Genomic DNA, 24,302 nt, shown 5'->3' on the forward strand with positions numbered 1-24,302 from the left:
AAAAGATCTAAAGTGAGCAAAAGTTATACCTCTCTTAAAAATAGGTAACAACAATATCATGTAAAGATAGATAGCTACCCACCATGTAGAGGACATGATGAATCACAGGTAGGCACAATAAAAAGACTGCTGTACATTTCAGCTTTCGGCCAAAAGGCCTTCTTCCGATGTAGAAAATACACGTACACATTTACACAAGATCAACTCACATAGCAGTCAGAGACAATGGTCATGTTTGTCTGAGGCAAGCTTATGTGAATGTGTGTGTGTTGTCTGCTTTCAAATAAGGCCTTTGGTCAAATGCTTAAAAGTGTAGCAGTCTTTTATTTGTGGCTTGCTATGACTCAACGTCTCCTCTACATGACAAGTATCAATCTATCCTTTACATAATATGGTTGTTGTTCCATCTTAGACTATCCATTTTTATAGGTAATGCAGAAGACAGAAAATTATAAGCCTCTTTCTCTGTTGCCACCACTCTAAGAAATATATACAATGAAGTGCCAAAGAAACTGGGGTAGGCATGCGTATTGAAATACAGAGATATGTAAACGGGCAGAATATGGCACTGTGGTCAGAAACGCTTACATAAGATAACAAGTGTCTAGCACAGTTGTGAGATCAGTCACTGCTGCTACAAAGGCAGATTATTGAGATTTAAGTTCGTTTGAATGTGGTGTTATATTCAGCACGTGAGCAATGGAACACAAAATCTCTGAAGTAGGGATGAAGCGAAGATTTTCCCATATGACTATTTCACGAGTGTACCATGAATATCAGGAATCTGGTAAAACATCAAATCTCCAACATTTCTGCAGCTCGAAAAAGATCCTGCAAGAACAGGACCAACGATGACTGAAGAGAATTGTTCAGAGTTACAGCAGTGCAACCCTTCTGCAAACTGCTGCAGATTTCAATTCTGGGCCATCAACAAGTGTCAGCGTGCGAAACATTCAACAAAACATCATCAGTATGGGCTTTTAGAGCCAAAGGCCAGCTCATGTACCCCTGATGACTGCATGACACAAAGCCTTACATCTCACCTGGGCCCGTCAACACTGACATTAGACTCTTGATGACTGGAAACATGTTGCCTGGGCAGACAAGTGTCATTTCAAATTGTATCGAGAGGATGGACACGTACAGGTATGGAGACAATCCTTAGCCCTGCTTGTCAGCAGGGGGCTGTTCAAGCTGGTGGAGGCTCTGTTGTAATGGTGTGGGGCATGTGCAGTTGGTGTGATGTGGGACCCCTGATATGTCTAGATATGCTCCCTACACTGTGGGACACAGTGTACAGTATTTTCTTTTAAGTTTTTTTTGTCAAGTTAAATTGCTTCAAATATTGTTGCTAAATGTCATTACTAGATATCACTATCACAACTGCACTGAATCTGTGGCTTTCCCTGCCCATATGTCACAGAAATAACATGCGCATGTCTTCTGTACTGTGTGCCTGAGCATTTGGGTGTTTTATTTTGAGTTTCCTGTCGAGATTCTATTTGGTACGGTATACACTAAGGATCAAATCTTGTGTTGAACTATGCATAAACAGAATTGCATGTGAAATGTCAGCTTGAATTCATGCAAGAATTTCATAGTGTTCATGTTCCCAATGATTCGGTGATATGTAGATTAGTGAAGAAATTTCAAGAGATTGGAACTTTGTTACATAAATGAAGGCCTAGAGCACCTAGTGTTCTAACAAAAAATAAATCAGGCAAGATAGGGGAGGCCTTGGAAAGAAGTCCGGAGTATCTCATCACCATTTGGCACTTCAACATGTGCTCATAGAATTGTGCACAAACTGAAACTGAAACCATACAAAATAATGGTAGTACATCAGCTGAGGAACTCAGATTCTGTTGAAATTTCCTATCAGATTAAAACTGTGAGCCGGACCGAGGCTTGAACTCGGGACCTTTGCCTTTCGCGGGCAAGTGCTCTACCAACTGAGCTACCCAAGCACGACTCACGCCCCATCCTCACAGCTTTACTTCTGCCAGTACCTTGTCTCCTACCTTTCAAACTGGAAGAGCACTTGCCCACGAAAGGCAAAGGTCCCGAGTTCGAGTCTGAGTCCGGGTCACAGTTTTAATCTGCCAGGAAGTTTCATATCAGCGCACACTCTGCTGCAGAGTGAAAATCTCATTCTGCTCAGATTCTGTTGCTTGACATCATTGTTGCAACTGGATGTTACAGTCTGTGCACAATGGGGAAGTTAATTCTGAGATACTTTTTTTCCTGATGAAGCATGGCTCCATTAGTTAGAGTACATAAATTCTCAGAGCAATCGACATTGGATTTCCAAAAATCCTTATGAATAATATCAACAACCTCTGCATGATGTGAAAACAGGAGTTTGGTGGGCAATTAGTACAAGACGAATTATTGGCCCATTTTTTTCCACTAAACAATAACACCAATCTCCATGAAGCAATACATTCCAAGAAGTATGTGAACAATATACTGTGTCCTGTTTTTCAAGAACTAACACCTAACGAAAAGATATGTGGTTATTTCATGCAGGACAATGCAAGACCACACATCACCAATGCTTCTATGACAGCATTATGAAGTGTTTTTGATGATAAGATGATTGACTGGCCTCCTCCTTTTCCAGAACTAAATCTGTGTGATTTTTATCCTTGAAGAATGTTAAAAGATAAATTGTATGCAACCAATTCCAACATGCTAGAAGAGGTGGAAGACAGGGTTCAGTTAGTCATCTCCCAGATTTTGGCAACCAAAGTTCATTGAGCCTTTGCTAATGTGTTCACGAGGTGTCACGCACCTCTTAGCAAAGAGGGACATCATTTTCAGCACCTACTGTAAATAAAGGTAAACTTAAGTTAAACGAATGGCGATATTGTTTATGATTAACTCAGGGGAAGTGCGTGCGCACACGCGTGTTCACACACACACACACACACACACACACACATACACACACACACACACACACACAAGTCTGGTACTGCGGCAGCCAGCGGATGCGGTGGCAGCAGCTGATGGCCATGCCACATGACCCATCAACCCCTCCTGGGCGTCTTTCAAGACACACTGTAGAATGATTAATAACAAGAAGAGTAGCAAATTAATGGTTCCATCATGCATGGAAAACAGGATGCATACAATAGAGACAATACAGTCTCAGATGAAGTGAAATTTTATTTGTAAGCTCCAAAACACATTAATGCAGGAGTTCCTACAGGTAACATAGTAGGATCCTTACTGTTCCAGACAATGTTATATAAAGGGGAAAAAGTTCTCTTTTGCGAATGACAGCATCAATATAATTCCTGATAACACAACAGAGCTCCTCGTACAAAAAGCAAATGAAATCCACAGTGATGCTTACCCTTGGTCAAGAGGCAATAAACTAATTTTGAACAAAAAGGAAAGAAACAGTATAAATTCTGGTTTGAAGAAATTAATTAACACTTTCACCTTAAATGTAGATGATTATTATACAGATAAAATAACAAACACAAATTTTTTAGGGCTGCATGTGGATTGCCAATTGAAATGGAAAAAGCATATGAGAAGTATGTTGTCAACATATTATGACTTTAGAGTACGTTCACCAGGATGTACAGGAAGTGCCTCATAGTTACAAAGTATTCCTAACTACACTCAAGAAAAAAGTTATGTCATAATTTTTTAGCAGTCAAGTGATCAAAATGTGGTCACAATCAGATAACAGAAAAGGGTTACAAGAATAATGAATTAAAAATCGTAATTCAGCTCATTGTATAAATCAGTTTAAATAGTTGGAAATTCTCACTACATCTACCAATCCATTACACAAGACAAACATTATTAATTAATTCACTAAGTGTTCCATCCAAAATTCAATATGAACAAGTTTCTCATTTTCAAAAAAAAAAAATGTTTCTCGGTATTGCCAGTCTACATTTTATAATACCTTTACTTCTGCACTCTCAATTCTTTTACTCTCTAAATAGCAAAACTCATTCATTATTTTGAGTGTCTGATTTATAAATCTCATTCCCTTTGCATCACCTGACATAACTTAACTGCACTCCATTATTCTTATTTTACTATCATTTATCATATTTTTATAATCTCTTTTCATGGTGCTCTCCATTCTGTTCACCTGATCTACCAAGTCCTTAGTTGTCTCTGACAGATAACAATGTCATGGAAAACCTCAGAGAGTTTATTTCTTCTTGCCTGTTGTGGCAACAAGCACAGACCAGACTTCATACAAGCAAGCTGTATATGAAATACTTCTGTTGTGTGCTAGAATACTGCTGGAACAGCATGCTGCAATGCCATAGAGTACCATAGTGGTGGGCTAAGTTTCCACAAGCTATGACTCAACACTGTGCTTCCTGAGTTACCTGCATGACTGAGGCAAACTCCTGTCACAACATTGATGGCCACAGCAACTATAATACACATGGTCGGCTCTTAGCAGCACTTGCATTTGTATTAAGACTGGTTCTGGGGCTTCTGACAATAGCCAATGCCGTGCAGTCAAATGTGGGACGAAAAAGCTTCCATTTCAACTAGCATCAGCAAGCTGCTGGTCTGCAAGCCGCTACTAGACCTGACAGTTTTCGGTTATGAGCCAGAGCCACACAGTGGTGGGCTCAGCTATGGTGTCTTCATCCAGTATTCCATCACACTCCAAGGGTCCTGGCTTCAGCGCAGGGCATCTGTGTGCCTGAACTGCTATTCACAGCTGTCACTACATAAGGACACTGACTGCGGGGGAGCCTGCCTTGTGTCAGCTTGGATATCTTGTAACGCAGCTGTCTAGTACGGTGGCTGCAGGATGGCTACGTTTTTGTTCCCTCGGCTCACAGCACAGCTGGCACTGCCTGCCGTGTGAAATGCATAGCATAACATTCAGTTGATACGAAGATTCATACCCTCTATGAATCTAAATAATCCATATTAGTTATTATCTGAGTTAGTTCACATTTGGTACACAGCCTTTTGTTATTAATGGAATGATGCTGTTCAAATTTTGGATTTTTATTTATTATAGTTCCAGAGATAAAGAGAATTACCTAAAAGTCCTAAAACCTATGCTAGTTTTTTAAAACCAAGTTAGGAACACTAGCAAATTGACTTTAATTATCATTTGAAGCCATTACAAAATTGTCAGTGCATAAAAATCAATTAATTAGAATTTCCTTTTTAAAACTTTAGTCACTTTGCATTATGTAATACAAAAATCAGTCAAATTTATTATTTGATTTTATTATGTTGAGTGAGTGCCTGAGAATGACTGAGAGAGTGTATGTGGGACATATGAGTGGTCTTATGCCAGAATGAACAAAGTGACATTTTTTTAAAAAAAATTGAGTTCTTCACCATTTTAAGATGATAGGGTTTCATTTTGTCTTATGACAAAATGAACTATCTGGCAACTCACCTCATTTTGTTGCTGTAGCAAGGGATTTCTTTGGCAGAAGGTTGGTACTATTAATTCTCTTATTCCAAAGTGAACCATGCAGCATCACAAGATGGCTACCACGTTATATAGCTCAGGCGCAAGTTCCTGCACAATGGCAGAAAACGATGATAATTGTGAAGATGAGTCGCTTAGTTCTAGTTCTTCTGATGTATATGAACCTAGTGATGGTGCCTCTCAATCATCAAATGGTAAGTGGATTTTAATAACTAGTGATACTTTAGTTTATAGAATAAACTCATTAATTGGAGGTTATGTTGTTTACCTCACATGCCAGAACAAACCATGACCACAAGTAGTAAATCTAAGGTCACTGCACAATCGATAGTGAGTGTATGTCGATATTTCGGCCAGTGCTGCCCTAAATAATGAGGGGAGAGAAAAACTGACCCCATGGAAAGTAATACCTCTTTATTTAGGGCAGGAAATATGATTTAATGTGGAGATGGTTCACTCTGGCAGAAGAGTTCCTGAAAGAATTGTATTTCGCATATTCGTCAGCTATAAGTAATGAAATGGAATATCGTAACTTGGTCTCATGATTGGCATTCTTAATAAATCAGTTTTGAAAATGAATTTGTAGATCTAAGATCTGATTTATTTTTCAGATGAACATGAAATATCTGGCAATAAAAGAAAAAAAAAGGAAACAGGGAGCAATGGAAGAAAACCCTAAGGAAGAAGAAGCGATATAGTGGGGAAACTTACATTAACAGTAAAAGAGGAGACTGTCCCAGGAAAGACATTTGTTGATTTTAATTGTTCATGTAGACAAAAATGGTGGCAAAAAATAAATTTTGTGGAGAGAAGAAAGTTTTTTGACACATTTTATGGAAGTGGGTCATGGGATGTGCAGACATCAATAATAAATGGTTCAGTTAAAAATGTTCCCATTAAAAAGGAAGTGTTCTAAAACCGACAAGAAGAAGTTTTCTAGGAACTTTTATATTCCTAGTGTGGATGGAAATGATGTGAAGGCATGCAAAGAAACTTATCTAAAGAAACAACAGATTTCTGGCAGCAGAGTGCATTGAGCCACAGCCAAAGAAAAGACAAGTTCTTTATGTGACCAGCGTAGAAAACATGTACCTCATAATAAAAGTGCTGACTCAGTTATTATTCACATCCATAATCATACTAATACACTCCTGGAAATTGAAATAAGAATACCGTGAATTCATTGTACCAGGAAGGGGAAACTTTATTGACACATTCCTGGGGTCAGATACATCACATGATCACACTGACAGAACCACAGGCACATAGACACAGGCAACAGAGCATGCGCAATGTCGGCACTAGTACAGTGTATATCCACCTTTCGCAGCAATGCAGGCTGCTATTCTCCCATGGAGACGATCGTAGAGATGCTGGATGTAGTCCTGTGGAACGGCTTGCCATGCCATTTCCACCTGGCGCCTCAGTTGGACCAGCGTTCGTGCTGGACGTGCAGACCGCGTGAGACGACGCTTCATCCAGTCCCAAACATGCTCAATGGGGGACAGATCCGGAGATCTTGCTGGCCAGGGTAGTTGACTTACACCTTCTAGAGCACGTTGGGTGGCACGGGATACATGCGGACGTGCATTGTCCTGTTGGAACAGCAAGTTCCCTTGCCGGTCTAGGAATGATAGAACGATGGGTTCGATGATGGTTTGGATGTACCGTGCACTATTCAGTGTCCCCTCGACGATCACCAGTGGTGTACGACCAGTGTAGGAGATCGCTCCCCACACCATGATGCCGGGTGTTGGCCCTGTGTGCCTCGGTCGTATGCAGTCCTGATTGTGGCGCTCACCTGCACGGCGCCAAACACGCATACGACCATCATTGGCACCAAGGCAGAAGCGACTCTCATCGCTGAAGACGACACGTCTCCATTCGTCCCTCCATTCACGCCTGTCGCGACACCACTGGAGGCGGGCTGCACGATGTTGGGACGTGAGCGGAAGACGGCCTAACAGTGTGCGGGACCGTAGCCCAGCTTCATGGAGATGGTTGCGAATGGTCCTCGCCGATACCCCAGGAGCAACAGTGTCCCTAATTTGCTGGGAAGTGGCGGTGCAGTCCCCTACGGCACTGCGTAGGATCCTACGGTCTTGGCGTGCATCCGTGCGTCGCTGCGGTCCGGTCCCAGGTCGACGGGCACGTGCACCTTCCGCCGACCACTGGCGACAACATCGATGTACTGTGGAGACCTCACGCCCCACGTGTTGAGCAATTCGGCGGTACGTCCACCCGGCCTCCCGCATGCCCACTATACGCCCTCGCTCAAAGTCCGTCAACTGCACATACGGTTCACGTCCACACTGTCGCGGCATGCTACCGGTGTTAAAGACTGCGATGGAGCTCCGTATGCCACTGCAAACTGGCTGACACTGACGGTGGCGGTGCACAAATGCTGCGCAGCTAGCGCCATTCGACGGCCAACACCGCGGTTCCTGGTGTGTCCGCTGTGCCGTGCGTGTGATCATTGCTTGTACAGCCCTCTCGCAGTGTCCGGAGCAAGTATGGTGGGTCTGACACACCGGTGTCAATGTGTTCTTTTTTCCATCTCCAGGAGTGTAGTTTTCCCAGTACATCAAGTCACTACTGCAGAAGAGATTCATCAAAAAAGTACTTGGACAGTAGACTTAATCTTAATTTGATGTACAGATTATTCATTGATAAGCTGAAAGAAGAAGATCCCAATGTTAAACCTCCCAGTCAATCAGTGTACAAAAAAGTATTTAGAAGAGACTTCAATCTCAGTTTCAAGCCTCCTCAAAAGGATACATGTCAAACATGTGACAGGCTAAACACGCTAATTATAGCAGAGGAGACACTTAGAGCTGGTGAGGCAGACACTGAGAAGCTACAAAGATTAAGAAAGGAGTAGGAATTGCACCACAGGAAGGTTGAAGCTGCAAGAGATTGTCTGAAAAGCGATATGGAGAACTCCAAGACAGCAGATAATCTTACAGTTTTTTCATTTGATTTGCAGAAAGCATTACTGCTGCCAAAATTGACAACAGGTGTTGCATACTATAAATGTCAACTTTCCTGCTTTAATCTTGGAATTCATGACTTTAAAAGTGGAAAGTCAGTAATGCATTGCTGGAATGAAAGTACTGCTTCATGGGGAGCTCAAGAGGTAGGCTCCTGTGTATTGAAGTATGTCAAATCTCATGACATTGGTCCAAGCATGGTAGTATGGTCAGATTCATGTGGGGGGCAAAACAGGAATTTTAAAATTATGACAATTTGGATGTATTTGGTTCAGAGTGACAAAACTAACATTGAGGAAATTACGCACAAATTTGCTGAACCTGGTCACTCGTATCTTCCGAATGACAGTGGTTTTGGGGATATAGAGATGAAACTACAGCATTATCCAGAAATATTTGCCCCAGAACAGCTTTATTGTATTATATATTGAGAATGCCAGAGTGAAGAAAGGTAAATTTGAAGTTTTAAAAATGGATTGTAGTGACTTCAAAAGTACTATGCTACTCGAAAAAGCAGTGACTAACAGAAAAGTAAATCTTTCTGGAGAAAAGGTTGAGTGGCTTAGGGTTAAGGAAATGAGATTTTCAAAAGAGAAGCCAGGGATAATGGAGTACAAATACAGCCACAATGACATGGAAGAATACTCTTCAGTGAATTTAAATAAATGCTTAAAAGCTCGCCACTGTTCTCTCAGTCAAATTATGCTACCTACACTGTATCCATTAGGGCGCACTCTACGCCCTGAGAAACTGAAAGCGATTCAGAGCCTTCCAATGTATGTACGCCCAACATACCATGAGTTCCATAAGGGTCTCAAAATGGCTGAAGTATGAGAAATGAGCAGTGACAGTAATGAAGAAGATGAGTAATGGGGAAGCATAATCATCACCTTAAGTATATTCCAATGTTCTCTCCTAATTCCAAAAATTGCTTAATAATGCTGTATTACGTAAATGCTGAAATTATATCTGTGTGTTTCAGTTGCCAAATAGATCTATATATGAATATAATACAAAAACAAGAAAACTTTACTTTGTATTTTGTACTGAAGCGCATTAATGTGATGTGACAACAAAATAACCAGACGTACATGTATACGAGGTTTGTCCGGAAAATACGTATAAAAGTTGAACAATGTCTTTCTGTTACAAGTTGCAGTCACTGCCAAGTGGGACTACTGCTGTAATCAATCCCATCAATGCTCATTTTGAGTCAGAGCACTCTGCATGAAGGTGGGAGTATGCGGCAGCTTGTTGACAGTTACCCTTTTTCACCTGCCGTCAGCATGGACCTCTCTCTGATTGAGGAACAGCGCGTCAACATCAAGTTTCTTGCAAAGCTAGGCAAGAATGGCTGTGAGATTTTTGAGTGTTTGAAACAGGTTTACGGAGACAATTCTCTGAAGGAACCAACCATGAACAAGTGGTTAAAAAGGTTTCGGGATGGTCGAGAAGAAGTGAACGATGACCCTCGCCCAGGACGCCCGTCGACATCGAGTTCCGATGCAAATGTTGAACGAATTTGGGCTTGTGTTCTTAAAGACTGTAGATTGACAGTCAGAATGATTGCTCATGAGCTGTGAGTCCCCGAAACAATCGTTCACGAAATCCTGACACAAAAACGTGAAATGAAGAAATTTTGTGCAAAAATCGTACCGAAGCTCTTGATGCCAGAACAGAAAGCAACGAGGGTTGAGTGCTGTGAGGATTGGTTGGAAGCAGAGGAACGAGGGGACTTTCTCAACCGAGTCATCATTGGAGACGAGTCCTGGTTTTACGAATTTGATGTGGAGCTCAAATCTCAAAGCAAGGAATGAAAACTAGCAGGAGAACCGAGAACAAAAAAGTCACAAAAATCAAGGTCCAATGTGAAGACAATTTTGATTGTTTTCTTTGATTCTAGGGGCATTGTTCACAAGGAATTTGTCCCTCCTGGCCAGAGAGTGAACAGAAATTTTTACGTTGAAGTTCTGACACGTCTCAGAGCTCGTGTGGCCCGATTTCGACCGGAGTTGGCAAAAGGGGGCAGGTGGATCCTTCATCACAACAATGCGCCCACTCACACGTCACTCGTTGTGCACAAGTTTTTGGCCCGAAGCTCAATCACCGTGACAGACCACCCACCTTATTCACCCAATTTAGCCCCGTGTGACTTCTTCATGTTCCCAAAATGCAAAATGGTGCTTCGGGGGCGGCACTTGGAAGATGTGAAAGCCATCAAGGCGGAAACGACATGGCAACTGAACAACATCACAACTGAAGACTTTCAGCAATGTTATCAACAGTGGAAACGGCATTGGCAGAAGTGTATCGCATCTCAGGGTGAGTACTTTGAAGGAGACCATATTGTAATACCTGAATATTTGTAAAATAACGTTATTATTCAACTTTTATATGTATTTTCCGGACAAACCTCATATTTTAGATTTTTTCTCTGTAGTTTTAAGTTTCAAACTGTAATTAAACAATGTGCTACAAGGCTCAAAATGCTTGTAAAAGTTTTTCACATCCATTATGCACCAGACCACATCTATATTCATAAATATTTTTGAATAAATAAGTTGCTGTATATTCATAACTTCAGTCCTTTATTTCTCAAAACTAACTAAATGTCACTTAGTTCATTCTAGCAAAAGACCACTCATATATTAAAGTTTAATATTTCATTTTATGTAAAACCTTGTACAAACGAACCATGAGAAAGTTATGTTGCAACCACAATTCACGTGACGTATGCCTGTGTAAGCATGCTTTTGTATAAAAGCAGCCAGAATGGAAGTTAGAGGCAGAATAAGTTTATTTATCAATTTGAAGAATATTTCACACAATGTTAATTACTATCAAATTAGTGACTGGATATGGCAAGATTTGCTGTGAGAATGATCAGGAAGGAACGTTCTGATTGGTCATTTACATCAACAGCCAATCAGAATTAAGCTGTTCCTGCGCAAAATGTAAGTATCCTTCTGGGCAGGATAGGCAAATTATGATCAGAAAACTTGCAGATGAGGTTAAAATTAGAACTGAATCCATTCATTGCATTTTAACAAAACATTTGAACATCAGGGAGATCCCAGAGAAGTTTGTGCCAAAGTTGCTAACAACTGAGCAGAAACAACTTTGTTCGAAGATCATATAGAACACACTGGATACTGTGAACAGTAATCCCACCTTTCTTAACACAGTGATCACTGGTGATGAGTCCTGGGTGTATGAGTACAGCCCCCAAACAAAGTTCCATGCACTGCAATGGATGCATTCATCATTCCCAAGACCCAAAAAGCGAGGCAGGTTGGCATCAATGTGAAAGTCATGCTGACCATCTTTTTTTACTAAAATGACATGGTCCACTATGAGTATGCCCCAAATGGTACCAATGTCAAGAAGGAGTAATACCAAGAGATTCTGCAGTGACTTCATGAAGCAGTGAGATGCACATGGCCAGACTCACAGGCAGCGAGTAGGTGTCACCTCCACCATGATAACACACCTGCTCATTGCTCTCAATTAATTCAGAGTTTTTTGCCTGAACACAACATGGCTGTATTTTGTCAACCTCCCTGTTCCCGTGATCTAGCACTGAGTGGCTTCTGGCTTTTGTCTAAACAGAAACAGACTCTGAAGGACACTAGATTTCAGAATGACATTATACAGAATTCAACAGAGCATCTGCATGCCATACCAAAAGAGGCTTTCCAGTGATTCTTCTACTGGTGGCAGCAGTGTTGGTAGTTGTGTGCAGGCTACTAATGGGGGAATGCTTTGAAGATGACTAGTGTCAAATAATTGTATGTGAATAAAGACTGATGTACATAGAAGTGGGGTACTTTTTGAACAGCCCTCATGTACAAGGTCTGCTCAAAATATTCCAAAATTCTTTCCACAAAATATTTTTTACCTTTCACTTATTGTGAATGATCTTCTCCAAATAATCTCGTCTACAATTGATACACTGCCCCCAAAGCCGTTTCCACTTTTGAAAGCAGTCTTGGTATGCATCTTGGTGGATTGTGCGAAGCACTGTCTGTGACTTTTCTTTTGCTGAATTTTCTTTTATCTTATCTCTCACTGCAAACCTTCATCCTGTCAACGGGGTTTTCAACTTGTGAAAAAAAAAAAAAAAAAAAAAAAGAAGAAGCTGCAGGGGCCAGGTCTGGAGAGTACAGAGGATGAGGCAACTTCGTTTCTTGCGCAATAGTCATGCACCAATAGGGATGAGAGTGTGGATGCATTATTGTGATGCAACAGCCATGAATTGTCTCACCACCTTTCAGGCTGTTTCTTTCTCACATCTTCTTGCAGGCATCACAACACATCCCAAAGTACTATTGATTAACAATTTGTCCCTGTGGCACAGATGATGAATGAATGATGAACTAATCCTTCAAAGTCAAGGAAAACTATCAGCATGGTTTGACATTTGACCTGACCTGATGAGTTCTTATGGAACATCTCGTCATTTGCGCAATCCAGAAACTCTTCACAGGTTGAAAGGCGAAGGTCTTTCTGGTCTTGGCTCATGAACTGTGGGATGAACTTGGTGACAACAGTGTGCATTCCAAGATGCTGTGACAAGATTTCATGACACGATCCAACTGAAATATTACATTCTTGTGCAATCTCTCAGACAGTCAGCTTCCAATTGACACACTCAATTTCATTGATATTCCTGACATGGCCCTCATTGGTAGATGCCACAGGGTCTCCTGAAAGAGCATCATCTTTAACCTCCGTCTGATCATTTTAAACCATGTGAACCATTTGTAACACTGAGTATGGCTTAGTCACTTATCACTGTAGGCTTCCTGCATCATTTGGTGTGTCTCTGTAAAGGTTTTCTTGAGTTTCTCACACAATTTAAATACATGTTGCTCCTCTAACTCTGCCATCTCGAAATCTACAAACTCTGTGACACAACGTTCTACTCAATACAGTACTGAATAATAACTAACAGACATACAACAATGAAACTTCTGACAATTACACATAAAACACAGGTGTGTGCAGGGATGCTGACCACACTTTGTCCCAACACATCAATGGCGCAAAGTTGTGAACATTCCCGAATTTTTTGAACAGAACTCATATACATCTTTGTATATTTCCATAATAGTCAACATAGTTGGAGTCTCTCTGTCAGGCAGTGATGGAGTACATCTGTCTGTCATCGTTGCTTTATGGAGTTAGAACATGTAGTCTGTAAACTGAAAATGTTGTAAAGCTCCGTGTGTGTTTCCTGGTGTTGAAACAAGATGGGTGTTCATTAAACACATGATGTAATGAAAATAATCTGTACATACTATTATTTCAATGTACATACCTCCAAGAAACCATCCAACTATGTCTCACGGGGTGGAGAATCTACCATCGAAATGAACAACCAAACAACAATTACGATGAACACAAAGATGGGCAGAAATAACAAAATATGTTTATTCTACCTGCACTCTCTCATACTAGTATGCATTTATTATGCAAATGGATGCAAAGTCAGTAGCTTGCAAAAATTGATAATTGCTTTATTATTATGATTATTGTAGTTAGCAGGGCTAGAGGTGGGTAAGAACTTGGGCCAGCAATTACCAACCTTGAGTGCAACAGATATTTTTTAATTTGACACTTCACAGAAACGTTCATAGAATCTGCACCTTTTTTAAAAAAATTGCGTCAGCCAGAAATGGAAACCAGGGGCCCTATTTTGCAAGTGAGAATTGTATTACAGAGCTATGCAGCCCATCCAAAACTCATTTTAATTTTAATGACTTACTCAGAGAACTTTAACATATATCTTCTCAAGAATGTTTGAGAGTTATACTGAACAGCTTTGGGCAATTGATATGTGAGTTCTGAACTTCACATACTATAAAAATAAATAAAATTACATTAGTTTGATTATACTGTGTGGTCTCCTTGTCCACTTCACTCACTTCCTCTCCTCTTTCCATAATACTGTCTTCAATTTTCTTTCTTTTATTATTGTAAATGCAACCACACATTGATATTGGCATGGTGTTAAACTGTTGTAGGAATTACTGAGACATATGGAAGCAAAGGCCCATGTCTATAGCTGAGCAGTCATTGTATCTGATTGCTATGCAGAGGATCCAGGTTCAATTACTGGTACTCCCAGGATTTTTTCCTTGATGGGTAGAATGTAACAGAATGCACTCACCCTTATGACACTAAGCAAGGACATTCTTGAATAATAAGCAGCAGTCTCAAGGTATGCAAAAGTGATAACAGCTTGGAGAGTTGTATGCTGTCCACATGCCCCTTCATACAACATTTAAATGGTGCCATAAGGCAGAGGATCACACAGCACACAGCAGTATTATATACTTCTCTGTGCCTGCCTGAGGAATTACAGTTATGTGGAAGTGAAGACTATTTTGTTGGGTGAGAACCAGTTTGAAGAAGAGTTTGTACAGGATGGTAAAATTAACCAACCAGGGAAATAGCAACACTAGATGTGGAAGGTGATGTAAAGAAAATGGATACAGGAAGAGGAATGAATTATGAAATCAAAACCTAGGAGGATAGTGGATGAGGAGATGAGGAAAACAAGGAGGGGGGGGGGGGGGGGGGATGAAAATTAAAACAGTAATAAAAAATAATTAAGTAAATAAATATAATAAAAATGGAGTGTGGGATTGTTTATTAATGGATGTTAAGTGCAAGAGAACAGTGGGCAGTGAGATATGAAGGTATGCTGTGGAGCTAGTCCCCATCACTGGAGTACAAGGAAATTAGTATCACTTGGGAGATTCCAAATATTCTGTGTAATGCTGCAGAAAGCCATGCTGTTTGAGACATTCTGCAGAATATGTTCAGTAACTTGTTACTGGCTGTCCCCAAGATGGGCTGTTCTTCCATGTACATTCATGCACTCATCCATTTAAGTGGTGGTCATTCCAAAATAAAATTTTTTGTGGTGATTATATGTAAATTGGTATGTTACAGTGGTTAAGAGGGCAATGGAAGGCTATAGTGCACTGTGTGAGGAGGACGCTAGGGAGAGTTGATCACATTTCAGGGCCTACCGGAGATAGTGATAGTCTGGGCAAACTAATGTGTCAAGATGTTCAGACCATGGGTGGTAATATATGTCAAATGTGGAGCTTTTAAGTTTTTGAATGTAGAAGCTGTGTTATTATTATAGAGTTTTATTTAACATATATAGTACATGTGTTTCACCACTAGAGGATTTTACAGTACTGGTGGTTGTGGAATTCCTACTCTTGGCTAGAGCTTACTATCTGAATTAAGTAAAGCTCTCTATTCCTTGAACAAGATAAGTTAATCTCACAAGTATTCCATCTCTTGTTCTTGATTCTGTTTCATTTAACTTAGTTTGCTTTAAGAGAAAAGAGGACTCAAACTGAAGGAATAGATTTAGGGAAGAGTTTAATTTTCCATCTAGACTGCCTACTTGATAAATCTCTTCTTAGCATTCTTCAAGCAATTTCTCTTTAAATGCTTTGTTCTATTCATTGTTTGTTTTATTAATTTATAATTAATGTTTGATGATCATAGTTGGAAAAATCTGTATCTATCTCTTGCACTATGTCATCCAGCTGTTGAACTACGTCATTTCTCACAGGGGACACACTATTAGCCACAGTTGGAAGCTGGATATCCACAAGTTATTTATGAACGATAAAGTTCACAATGTCTGAATCCATTTTATTTGAGTACCAATTGCTTTGCTGCAGTAGTAACACCGGTTCCCATCAGATCACCAAAGTTTAGTGCTGTCAATCTTGTTTAGTGCTTGGATGGGTGACTGACTGGTTCTGTTGAACATTCACACACTGTGAAAGTATTTTATTTAATTGCCAACAGCCTTGCCACAGTGGTGACACCGTTTCCCAACAGATGAACAAAGTTAAGTGCTGTTGGGCTTAGTTAGCACTTGGATGGGTGACTGTCTGGGTCTGCCGAGTGCTGCTGGCAAGCAGGGTGCACTCAGGCCTTGTGAGGTCAATTGAAGAGCTACTTGATTGAGAAGCAGTGGCTCTGGTAATGAAAACTGACAACAAGTGTGAGAGCAGTGTGCCAACCACAAGCCCCTCCATATCTGTAATCAGTGATGCCAGTTCACTAAGGATGACACTGTGGTCAGTTGGTACTGTTGGGCCCTTCGAAGCCTGTTTGGATGGAGTTTAGTTTATTTGATCTAAAGAGTCAAGATTTAATGAAGAACAAAAATGTTTACAGCTGCAGATGGAAGTTAGTTTATTTCACAGCCATTAGAAAGTCAAGAAAATATGTAACAGTTTGTCAACTAGATTTATATAATTAATAAATTTTCACACTCACAAGTGACACGGAACCAGTAATTCCATAAATACAGCAATATTTTCTTAAACTGAAAACCAAAACTGAGACTTTATTGAATTACAATTTCCTATTTTATTTCTCAATGTAACATACTACCATGCAAGTCCAGGCATACAGCTACAAGAAATTAAGGTTCTGTAACTATAAAATTGTAAATAGCAGTATCTAAATGACAGGTTTAGATAATACAAGAGGCACATCAAAACAATACTAATTTGAGTCATCAACACCCAGTTAGTAGGTATATACGGTACATAAATCAGTCCTTGTATATTGAGTTATTGCTCTGAAATAAATTTGACTAAACTAGATAAATAACATATTGTGACATATTTATAGGTTTCCCATCTGCTTTATCACATAAAAAAAAGACCTGTACAGTATGGAATCCGTTCCCACTGACAAGTGAAACTGTCTTGCGGGCAGTAGTGAAACTTGTAAATAAAATCTGGTGGTTATTACTTACCAAAGCCGCGGAACCATCAGCCTCTAAATAGGAAATTTCTGAAGGATTAACAGGAAACTTCTCATAAAATTCTCTCAGCAGATGTGTGAACTGTAGTTGCGTGGCTGGATAGAAACATTGTCTGTCTCCCATACAGGTAACCCCAGAACCAAGAACAGAACAGTAGATCCGTTTGGCATCTCTTTTACGCTGAAGAAATAAGGCAACTGATGCTTCACTTCTCCCATAACCATTCCCTGTCAAGAATATAAACATTTATATCACTATGTTTCTTAAAATAAAATACTGTATACTCAAAAACCAAAAATGCAACAATTCTCCACTACAAAAAAGTCAAATTTGTATGAAACTAAAGGGATAATCTACACCAAAATGCTTAACAAAGACACCAAACAATTTATTGGGTTACATTAAGACTATAATGCAATGAATTGCCGGCCGAAGTGGCCGTGCGGTTAAAGGCGCTGCAGTCTGGAACCGCAAGACCGCTACGGTCGCAGGTTCGAATCCTGCCTCGGGCATGGATGTTTGTGATGTCCTTAGGTTAGTTAGGTTTAACTAGTTCTAAGTTCTAGGGGACTAATGACCTCAGCAGTTGATTCCCATAGTGCTCAGAGCCATTTGAACGATTTTTTGCAATGAATTCTTGTCACAGTACATGGTATTTGTATGTCCTTTACCTTAAGAAAACACATACTTTAACTATTTTTGTCGTTAATAGATTCATATTACACTACTTGTGATTTGTAGTGGAAACTGAGAGGGTATAATTTTAAATAGGAATGTGGAACTGCAAACTGTGCTTAGAAATGTGAAACTGCAAACTGTGCTATGGAAGAGAAATTAGTAAAATAATGAATTTCATTCTCCTACAACCACTGAGAAAATAAAAAACAGGAATTTTCTCAACCTGGTAATTAATAGAAAATTCTAGGAAATTTACTATTATGTGCAATGCTAAAGGACAAATGAAACATACAGTATTAACATGTATCATTGAACAATATCTACCTTCTTCTAATGGTAGTCTGCATCGTGCTTCATTGCTACAACAGCAGTTAACATAGAGCATGTTGCCATATTAGTTAGTTAGTTAAAAATGTAACAATTAGCAGAGTCGCAGCAAATTACAGTACCTCTTTCATATACCAAAAATGAAAGAAAGTGATTATTACTTTTCATGTTTGAATTATGGAAAATGAAAACAAAATGTTTGCAAAAGTGAGTTCCTACCCAAGGCCCCTATCATGATTCAATGAAACATGAAGGGGGAATTTAGAAGTATCCTATACATTAAGGACATATTTTAATGAAAAATTACACTAATATCCCAATAATTTTTGAGAACATTTATCATGGAGAACAGTTGTTTTTCTTAGTACTTTAAAATGAAGATGAAAAGTCTCGACCACAAGAAACATTTATTTTTGTAGGTTACCCATTTTGTTCAGTTACTGACCATCTTCAGTCCACATACCAAGTTCGTAGGCAGAGATGGTGTATGGAAAAGGTGTTTCAAACTTCACAAATAACAACTGATGCCTAAGGCTAAGACGACACAGAAAACATGTGTATGAGGACCCAACATAAAATTAAGTACGCTATCTGGGAAGAATTAAAAAGAGTGTTTCAGTGTCCAGGAAATCCATCACTGGGGGATAATGTAGATGTTAAAGTGCAAGAACTGACAGTGAGGATACGAGGCGCGTTTTTTAAGTAAGTACCGTTTTGAAATTAAAAAAAGATGTGCTAAGATATCTCAATAATTTTATTTTTGCATGAAAACTTGTACCTTAATCTACTTTTCTACATAATTTCTGCCAATATTGAGGCACTTGTTGTAACATTGTACCAGTTTTTGAATACCCTCGTCATAGAAGTCTGTCACCTGACTTGTTAACCACTGCATCACCACTGATTTGACTTCATCATCGTCTTGACGATGCTGACTAACCAGGCGTTTCTTCAAGTGCAGGAACAGATGGTAGTGACTGGGCACAAGATCGGAGCTGTAAGGAGGTCAGATTCACTCAGAAAAGTGAAGTTTAAGCAAACAATTTCTGCCCGGAAAAACATGTGCACAGTGTTTTGAGACAGAAAAGGAGTATTGCTTGTGGAATTTCTGCCTCATAATGAGACAATCAATGCAGCAGCTTAGTGTAAGACATTGCACAATCTACTGATCAATTCAGAACAAAAGACGTGGCAAGTTGAGCAAGGGCATCATTTTGCTACAAGACAATGCCCATCCGCATGTGACGAATCAGACCAAAGATCTCATCACATCTTTTCGATGCGAAACTCTAGATCATCCTCTGTACAGTCCCGATCTTGCACCCAGTGACTGCCATCAGTTCCTGCACTTAAAGAAACACCTGGGCGGTCAGCGTCTTCAAGACAATGATGAAGTCAAAACACTGGTGATGCAGCAGTTAACAAGTCAGACGGCAGACTTCTATGAGGAGGGTATTTTAAAAAACTGGTACAATGTTATGACAAGTGCCTCAATATTGACGGAAATTATGTAGAAACGTAGATTTAAGGTACAGACTTTCATGTAAAAATAAAAATTATTGAAATATCTTAGCACTCCTTTTTAATTTCAAAATTGTACTTACTTAAAAAACATGCCTCATGCATAGAGCAATGTAGGCATCAATACCTATCAGCAGAGTTCATTCTAAAGGAGTACATTACATCTAGACAGAGGCACTGCAGAAATTAAGATGTAAAACAAAACGAGCCAGGAAGCTATACCAGAGCAGCATGATTCAAGAAGAAAGAGTCTGAAGGCTGCCTAGATGCAGGTACTTTAAACAACAATTTAAGGAAGAGTTGTGAAAAACAAAAATGGAATGATGGAAGTAATTCCTGAAGGCTACTTAGAAACCTTTACAATAAATAGTTTAGACAAGAAGAGAAAAGAAGCTTTCGAAATGTGGTGCTACAGAAGAATGCTGAAGATTAGATGGGTGAATCGCATAACTAATGAAGAGGTATTGAATAGAATTGGAGAGAAGAGAAATTTGAGCCACAACTTGACTAGAAGAAGGGATCGGTTGGTAGGACATGTTCTGAGGCATCAAGGGATCACCAATTTAGTATTGGACGGCAGCGTGGAGGGTAAAAATCATAGAGGGAGACCAAATGATGAATACACTAAACAGCTTCAGAAGGATGTAGGTTGCAGTAGGTACTGGGATATGAAGAACCTTGCATAGGATAGAGTAGCATGGAGAGCTGCATCATACCAGTCTCTGGACTGAAGACTATATCAACAACAACATAGGAACAATAAACCTAAGTACCCATTTGCACAAGAAGAAATTAGGCATTTAATTTTAAGGCTGAAAGAAAAAAAAAAAAGTCTGCAGGACTGGATGGGATTCCTTCCGAAGTAATATAAGGATTATGTAGCCAATTTGATATTTATTTGTGCAATCTGTACAATGGATGTCTCTTGTGAGCAAGGGTCCCTGCACCGTGGAAGGAAACTGTAGTGGTAATAATTAATAAAGGGCAAGCTAAAGATCCAATGATACCCAAATCCTACAACCCTGGATGTTTAGAGGCCTGGCAACCATGGACAAATATAACTGGAATGTAGACGGTCTGAGGTGAGTTCTGAACCTGCTCCCAAGAAATATCATGGCTGATTATGACACTGGAGTACTCACAGAGACAATGGTAAAAGACGACTTAGAACTGAACATCCCAGAATTTCGCAATTTTATGCCTATGTGATATAGTGCAAGAGAAGAAGAAGACTAGCGGGCAGTATGTTATGCATCATTAAACCACAACTGGCCCCTATCAAACCACTAGTAAGAGAAGAGAACATGTTAGTTGTCAGAACAAGGATTAGTCTACTTTAACCCAGATCACACTGCAACAGACATAATAGGTAAAGTAGGGATGAACTTGGATTACAATATAAGCAAGGGCAACAACAAAATTGCATATTTAAAAATATCTTTAGTCGCAAATAACCAACTTTTTCTAGATAAATTATTTGGAGATGTGTTTTCATATCACCTAGAATGTAGGGATAGATACTCACTTTTTCACTTTCATTATCTATTTGTTCATAACCTATGTCATTTACCTTTAAAAATTCTTCCTATTTAAAAAATCATTTGTTGGTTTTTCTGACCACTGACTTTCCTTAATAAATGCCACAAAAATAAATAAATTTGGTGTTATTAATATCTCTTTCTTATCTTTGAAAGAAAGCCATAATTCTACAAATATTAGATTATCAGGTAATGTTAAATTGTTTTTCATCATAGTAGTTTCTAAACTAGTGATGGCTGCATTAGATACACTTACAATAGCTGCCATTTATTAACAAATAATTTTTATAAAGTAAAAATATTTTTATATTCTAAAGCTAATGGGCTATTATATTTAGTTTCTTTACATGTAATTTCATTTTTTCTAGAAAGATTTGTAACTTCTTTCATGTCTCAGAAATTCTATATTATTCCAGATACCTAAACTTTTAACCCTCTGAAAATCTTCATAAATAAAACATAAAATCTATATCATTGTACAGGGCTAAAATTTACATATTTTGATTTTAAATCTATAAAAATCATTTTTTAATGAATGGTGAGGCCAAATAGTCTAAAAGTAAACAAACTGAAATCTACAGCAAAAGAATTAGGACTTAAAGGTTATTCTAAACTTAGAAAACAAGAACCTACTGGTCTTTTAATAATCATAATATTACCAAAGAAATTGTGGCACTGATATTTTTCATGTCTGGTGCAAAGTGATATCAAAAGTGCGCGAGAGTTTTTTTTTTTTTTGTCATGTTTTGTTTTTTCTCTTTGCCGTAAGACTATAGGATCTCCTAGTTTTTGTTACTTCTCTGTTGTTTTTTCTAGTTTCTTCTCATTGTGAGTTTTCACGAATAAATATGTTTTCGTTAACTCACGATACTGGACGGCTATGTAATTATTTGTTGTAGGCAAGTCGCCTACAAAATGAATAACAGAAAAAATAAGGTGAAAAATGATACTATTAAGGTGTTAAAAATTAAAGGAAAAGAATTAGGAATTAAAGGATATTCTAAAATGGAAAAGGAGGAGATTAATTATAATTTTGAAAATTTACATGATAAGGAATTATTTAAATTGTATTTGACAACAATTTAAATATATGAAAATAAAACTGTTCATTATATTAAAAATTTGGTGAATTTGGACTGAAATATATATGATAACATTATGAATTATCTGTAGATTTTATGAGAGAATTTCAAGATAACTTATTTTGGGAAACTATATTAATAATAGAATGAAATTTGCCTGAAGATTTTATTAGAGAAATGCAACATATGTTAGACTGGAGCCTTTTGTCAAAATATAAAACTTTATTTGAAAATTTTATGAGAGAATTTCAAGATAAATTAAATTGGAATATAATATCACAAGTTAATTGAAATATTACATTCATGAGATAATTTCAGGACAAATTAAATTGGAATATTACATCAAGTAATGAAAGCTTATGTGAAAAAATTTTAAGAGAATTTCAGAATAAAGTAAAGTGGGACAAAATATCAAGGTGTGAAAAATTATCTGCCAAATTTATGAGACACTTTCCAGAGAGATTAAACTGAGGTGAAATATCTTGCAAACAAAACTACCTCAAGATTTTATTTGAGAATGTTAAGATAAATTGGGATTATACTGCATTATATCATAAATTATCTGAAAATATTATAATTCCAAGATAAAGTAAACTGGATTCCAGTAGCAACAATGTCAAATTAATTGGGATTGGGATGAAATATCAAGCAATCAAAAATTGTTTGAAGATTTTACTAGAGAATTTAAAGATGAAGTAAATTGGGAATACATATCAGCATGTTAAAAATTACCTGAAAATTTTATGAGAGAATTTGAAGACAAATTAAACTGGGAAGATATATCAAGTAATCAAAAGTTATCTGAAGATTTATTTCCAGAATTTCAAGATAAATCAAATTGTTAGTATGTTTTAGAATATCAAAATCTGTCTGAATCATTTATATAAAAAATATCTAAAGCATATGAAATAATAGAACAATCTGAAGATAACAAGTGTTCTCTACATTTAACTCATGAAAAACATCCATTTGTAAGAAACAAACTGTAATCACATTTTTCATAACGAGCATATTGATGAATGGTTAGAAAAAAAGTCCATTGCGCAGAAAAGTTATTAAAAAACAAAGTTACACACAGTCTAAAATTGATTATGCAGTCGCATAATTTTGATAAAGAGTAATTGTATCATAATTATTGAGTGTAAGCATTTAAAATATTGAAATATTTGTGCCAACATATAATTCTCAAAGTTTCTTTCAATCACTGATATAAATTTACTGAATTAGGATTGCAATTAAGTCTTAACATTTATTCACAATTATTAATGTCTATCTTCGATTCTGTATTACCGTTAGTGTAAATTTTTTCGTTGTGTTCTAACTACATTATAAGCATACTCACAATCATTTTGAGATAATTCTGAAAGAATAAAATTTTGTCTTGTATTTTCATTAATTGTGTGAGGAAAAACATGAGGTACTAAACAATTTATTTATGATTTCTTTCATGTCAACTTCCAATATCTCTATCAAATATTCCATTTAAATTCTGTATATAATATTCTCGAATTCTATTTTAATTTTATAAGTGAGTTATTTGGCATTTATATATCTCTTTTATTTCCTTTTTAATTTTATATTCTCCGTATGTTCTAACTGATGGTAAAACTTCTTCACAAACCCAACCTCGAAAATTTTCTGCAAAAAGCATTTTGGATCTCATAACTGAAGAATATAAACCAGGCTTGCAACTGTCAACCAAATCCAGAAAATTCACATACAATGAAATATCAAAAACATGAGACAAGTGGATTCTGTTATCATAATAAATATATAAATTGATATTATAAAAATTCTGTTATTTATAGAGGGCCAAATTGTCACAAAAATTTATTGAATTTGTAAAACAAGAAGTAGAAGAAATTGGAAGAATTTCTTCTGAAACTGAAGAAATGAGAATATAAA

General features: G+C 38.0%; 1 protein-coding gene across 1 annotated transcript in view; it reads right to left on the reverse strand.

The window, feature by feature from the left end:
* LOC126262867 (fatty acid synthase-like) overlaps positions 1-24,302 on the reverse strand; it is a 379,208-nt gene that overhangs the window by 303,545 nt on the left and 51,361 nt on the right. Inside the window, exon 6 of the mRNA XM_049959735.1 lies at positions 17,243-17,478. Within this exon, the coding sequence (XP_049815692.1) occupies positions 17,243-17,478 (236 nt within the window). The remainder of the gene's footprint in view (positions 1-17,242; positions 17,479-24,302) is intronic.

Source organism: Schistocerca nitens, chromosome 6 (assembly GCF_023898315.1).
Source record: "Schistocerca nitens isolate TAMUIC-IGC-003100 chromosome 6, iqSchNite1.1, whole genome shotgun sequence".
NCBI classification, from domain to species: Eukaryota; Metazoa; Arthropoda; class Insecta; order Orthoptera; family Acrididae; genus Schistocerca; species Schistocerca nitens.